The 5,705-nt window shown below is 41.8% G+C and overlaps 1 protein-coding gene across 1 annotated transcript; it reads right to left on the minus strand.

The window, feature by feature from the left end:
* Positions 1-1,251: 1,251 nt before the first annotated feature.
* LOC131251551 (nudix hydrolase 17, mitochondrial-like) lies at positions 1,252-4,645 on the minus strand. Its single transcript, XM_058252312.1, has 5 exons — positions 4,379-4,645; positions 3,509-3,611; positions 2,767-2,850; positions 2,531-2,659; positions 1,252-1,761 (listed from the first exon to the last, which is right to left on the minus strand). Exons 1-5 carry the CDS (start codon positions 4,447-4,449, stop codon positions 1,624-1,626), a joined length of 525 nt encoding a protein of 174 aa, XP_058108295.1. The 5' UTR covers positions 4,450-4,645; the 3' UTR covers positions 1,252-1,623.
* Positions 4,646-5,705: the final 1,060 nt, after the last annotated feature.

The following is a 5,705-nucleotide window of genomic DNA, read 5'->3' on the forward strand; positions in this document are numbered from 1 at the left end:
TATGGTATTTGTCAATGACACGAGAGGTGGCGAATGCTAAATTAAAGTTTACAGGAAATCACTAGAGCATGAGGCTTAAAAATAAGAAGAACCAAGATGGAACATTTAGAATGCAGTGTATTATCTTATCTCATTGGATTCAAGGTGATGGGAGATTAACGATGATGTTTTAATTGAACTTAAGCTGGGTGATGAAGCAGAGATGTGTCTAAAGAGTATTGCACGATAGATGCATGCCTCAATCAAGGCAATATGGGCATCCAAAGCAACCAAAGAGTAGTCTCAGTAACAGAAAATGATGGAGAGCAGATCAAGATGGCGCAATGTGAGCCACTAAGACCAGTGGTAGGTTGCCCATAAGGTTTTGCAGCTCTTGTGATAGTTAGCGCTGTTATGAAAGGGAGTTCCTAAGGGTTCAAACCTGCTTTTTCTGTCCATCCATACACAACATAAATTGCAGTTTGGATTAAGAGGCGTTCAAACCTGTTTTTTCAGTCCATCCAAACACACGACATAAATTGCTGTTTGGATTAAGAGGCATTTCAGCCTCAAATACTCCTTTGGAAGTTGCGTCCAAACGGGTCCTAAGGAAGAAATGGTTTAAAGAAGACCTCAAAAGAGAACCAAAGAAAGCAATGGGTTGAGGTGGCTCGAAAGGTATATGGAGACTTGTTCACTAACCAAAATTTATGGAGCTTAAGATCGAATTAATTGGCAAAACAGGATTCCTGAAGCCAATCCCAAATAGCACTACAAAAAGGCAATGTTGATGATGTGACGATGTAACTTGAATTATAGTCGACACCATCGAAAATGTGATACTCACATATGGCAATGAGGGGCGTTTATCAGACAGATTTGCCCGAACGTGAGTGGACATTGGCCCACAAGTTATATAGAGATTAGATGATACTAACAAGCTGCAGACGCGCCAATAGTTTCTCGAGACAACCACCTCTTGAGAGGGGGGCATATAGATTGCACTCAACAACCAATTCAAAGATACATTTTCAGTTGAATGTGGACTATTGTTTCTTCTCTTTGCAGCGATCTCTGTGTAAGCCACAAATCGAAAGGTTAAGACAGTCCTGTCAGAGAGATTTTTTGATACATGACCCACCAACGGTGGGACCCAACAGAACTAAGGGCTGGGATTACCAAACCCTTGACCACCGCCCGTCCGCACTGAAAGCCAGTATATATAATGTGCAAAGATGCCTGAGTACATATTTCCTCTCTCAAACACAAACACAGAAAATATTGGTAATTTACCAAAGAATTGAATTGAATGAATTGAATTGAAATGTACATCCATTTGTGCTTTTCTCTCCTTTTCCCTACATGCTCTGTTGTTTTAACTGTTACCTAATTGATTCGAACACAACGTTCCCAAAAGGTAAAGTGAACCGCCTTCGGCAATACACTGATGGATGACAAAGAGTGTAATTGGGAGTGCGCACATTTCTTCCTTAGTTTCACCACTTGTGTATACTGAACTGGCCCACAGAGCACAATCAAAGAGTGCTGATCTCCTCATCGGCTCTTATACTTGGGTGGATTGAAAATGGTCTTCTATCTCATATGCACAGGTCAAATGCATTACGTGGTCTATTTGAGATCGAACTAACATGGGATATCCTGCCTTTCTCTGTTTTTACAAGGACTATATGATGTCGGATTCGAGAGGTGGTCCACTAATTTATCCAATGCTTCTTTCATCCACCAATGCTGGCAGTTTTCTCTTGCTTCTGCCACTGTCACCTGTACAATCGAATGCAGAGAAGCATTTTAGATAGTGTTTGCAGAAAGCCATGAAAACATCATTATATTCAGCTTCATAACTTCAATCTTATTCAAAATACAAAAGAAATGAGTCCCCGTGCATCCTCTGCAGCTGATGATTTCGGTGGTATCATCAACCCCTCTACCAACATGGGCAAACGAATGGTTGTGCACCAGTTTGGGCATATCTACGTATGTGGACATGAGCATAGAATGCAAATGTGACGGTGACAGATCTGGTCTATTACAATCATAGTTCCAAAACTCAGTGACTCGACTCAAAACTTGGTCGAGTCAACTCGAGACTCGGGGTTGAAAATTAGACATTGAATCAACACGACTTGTCTAGTTATCGACGCTGACTCATGTCAACCAGAGACTTGATCTAATGGACATTTTTTGGGTTTTGAAACCATGGTTATAATTCAATTCTCATTTGCTTCCATAAAATGCATGTGGGCCGATACTCATTGAATCTCATTCTCATTTCTAGGGTACACCCAAACAGGCCCTTAGCCTGACATGTACATGGATTCCACCAAATACAAGTTAGTCTTTGTAATGTGGCCACAATACGATCATCTCCATACAATCATTGACAACCCATTTGCAAAACTGGGCAGCCCGATCAGCTTGGGTCACAGAGCAATGGATGCCACTGGCACATATTACCAAAGACCCATTTGAAAGTCGTAACCCGACACAAACATACATACATAAATAACATATAGGAATACTAAGAACTTACCCATCTCCGTTTGCGGACGTCATCCTCGGGCCACTGGTCTAGTATCTCTGTTACACGCAATGGGAAAACGTACCCTTCATAGTACGTGCCATATCTTTTGCTCACAAAACTCCACTGGCCAAGGCTATCCTGCAATGGTGTGGATAGGAGAAACTGCATTAGCCGGTTGCCTATACATCTCAATCTCACATTTCAATTGAATTAGCTTCCAACACAGAAAAGACCAATGAACTAACCTCGACATCTCCTATTACCCCAGCTTCTTCCAATGCCTCTCGATGAGCCGCTGCTTCCATAGTCTCATCGACCTCCCAACCACCCTGCAAAATGCAATTTGAGGTAAGGTCAAATATTCATTGGACACACCTTTCAAAAACAATACTTTAAAAAAAAAAAAAAAGAAAACAAAAAAAGAAAAGAAAAGAAAAAAAAAGGATTATTTCCATGCTTGTTAGGATGTGTTTGGATGTACCACAAATTGTGAGCGCAACAAATATCTTGGTGGAACAATTACCATCTTTTCCACCAAGTGTTTGGGGCTGTAAGAAAAACTGGAATCACATTATGTAGGATAGGAAATGATTTTTCCACCTTTCCTGCCCCAAATATAATATTCATTGAGATTTAGGACATTGATAGAGCATCCAAACAGGGCATTCTATAAATTAAGAAATGTAAGACCAGCATACAAAATGCAGGATGAATCACAATGTCATAGAACATTGTGTACCATCAAATGCACTCTTATTTGAATTGTTCAATGGGCCACCCATGCTGTGTGTCCCACTAGCGATGTTTTAGATCATCATCGTAGTAATCAACACCATTGATTTACCATTCTAGAATTGAAATGGGAAATGGGATTTTTTTCAAAATTGAAAAATCCCATTTTTCGCCACACATTGTTTGCATCGAAGCCGCATCCATTTATTAGTCAGATTAACATTCCAAAATGGGCATGAACAGATCAGACTGTACCTTTGGGAACATGGTCCCTTGCCCTTTCTGCGAACTGATCACCAGAACCTCCATGGATTCATCAATGTCGTCATTGTTAGGCTTCAGCCGATATGGTATGCATCTGTTAAAGGAAAAAAAAAAAAAGAAATGAAATGTTATTACACAAAATTGGAAAAATATTAACAAAAATTAATAACAATGGGCCATGCCAATACACAAAATTCCCAAAAATCATACTAAGCAAGAAAGGTGATTATCGTGTGCACCGTCCACAGCGTAACATCTGGGTGATCCGGACTGTTCATATGGTGGGCCTTACTCTGGATTGGCGATGGCAAAAAAGAATGTCATAAATAGGATACCAATGTCGATATTCTTCGTCACCGTCCATTACCAGATCATCATTTGGACAACCATGATCATCGAAATGGCAAATTTTTTAAAGACCCGGCCCATCCATGTTTATTCCGGCCATATAACGGTCTTGATGGCTCATATTTCGCGCCAAAATTCGTTGTGACAGTTCCACGGTCCACCCCATTCATGGCATAGTTGTAGAACAATCCAGACCGTCCGAATCGCTGACCCAATCGTAGATCGAGAAAAACCCAAAAATCACACAGATAATATGGTGACAACCATTTGATTTCACCCGTGATTGGATCACTAACTATTCCATTTTCGACTATCCATTTGATAAAACACAAATTGGAAGGCTAGGAATGCTTCGACGGTGTGATTTCCGAGATATGCCCCATCTACACCATGTCCCAAAATTTAGATGGTCTGGATGGCACACATGAGTGCCACATGCGAGTAAAACGGATCACCACCATTTAAAAATAGTGGCGAAACTAAGATTTTGACAGAGAGAGATATGTTACGGACCCAACAACAAGGCGACGTCCGTTGCTGTACCGCTGAAGTTCCCGTCCGGTGCGAGCCACCAAAGCAACCATGTTTTCTCGTCCTGTCTTCCTTCCCAAAACCAACAGGAAAATTACAAAAAAGCCCCGCTCTTCCAGAATTCCTTCCCAAGAAACCCCCTCCCCTGCAAAAGAGGATCCTCTTCCAAACAGAGATTTTCGAGTCTCTGATTCTCTCCCCCCCTTCTCTCTGCCTCTCAGGTTTTCAGAAACCGAAGGAGATGCGAGATAGACAATAATAGATATCTGAAACGGGAAAGGCGGGGGTACGGTCTTTTAATAGACGTTGTCCAGGTGGGCCCCACAGCAGCAATAGAAAAGTCGGGATTTCGGAAAAGGCATAGGAAATAGAGGTTTCTAACACATCACGGCCCTTCGAAGCATGGTACGTCGTGCCTTTACTCTTTGTATCTTGGTCACATTCAAATAATCCAAACCGTTTATATAAAACTTAAACTTGTAAAATCACTCAAATGAATTATTCAAGTCTTTAATAATTTAACATGTTTGCATTGGAAATGAACGGTCATACTAACCGTTATATAATCAAATGACTAAAAATTTCAATCTAAGATTTGTTAGAATCCTTCATCCAAGTGTATATCTATCAAATAAACAGTATGGATTATTGAAATCATCCCAATGTAAAGGGTATAATGACGATGTATTTTAGTTTAATTAGTCGCGATGTACTCAAACGCAGCTCACAGGGGAAAAAAATAAAGCTGCGGTCGCGTGGGCTTCGTAGACGGACTCACAAAGCTTCCACGTCTTTTCTTGCGGGCCCCAATCTGCACACGGTTAGAGAGTCTGACATGGCGAGTTTCCGTTGGCTGTTGACGGATAACCGCTCTCCCCTGACGTCATCCGCGGCGCTTGGGCAGTTTGTCGTTATCTGAGAGCGTGGGGTTTGGTAGGGCTGCGGCCGCGTGGGGAGTGTTCTTTACTGTCTCCTGTCCGTGTTTTGCGTTTTGGCAGGTGTTGGGTAGGGATGTAATGCGTCGCCGCACGTGAGCAGTTTGATGATGTGGGGGTCCTGGCGTGGTGATCCAGACCCTTGATTCAGATTGGTTGATTATAGTTTTTACTAAGACTGGCGTTGCAGGCGGAAACGGTTTGGTTACTCCCCTCCCACCAGCCAATGGCTGCTATCGGTGCTATGTGGGCCCAGCATAATGTATTTTCGAGATAATTTTATGGCACGAGATCAAGAACGAAGTATATCCCAATCTCAAGTGGACCAGTGTTAAATGAACTTCGGGCCATAAAAGTTTTGGACCAAGCTGATC

Source organism: Magnolia sinica, chromosome 7 (genome assembly GCF_029962835.1).
Source record: "Magnolia sinica isolate HGM2019 chromosome 7, MsV1, whole genome shotgun sequence".
NCBI classification, from domain to species: domain Eukaryota; kingdom Viridiplantae; phylum Streptophyta; class Magnoliopsida; order Magnoliales; family Magnoliaceae; genus Magnolia; species Magnolia sinica.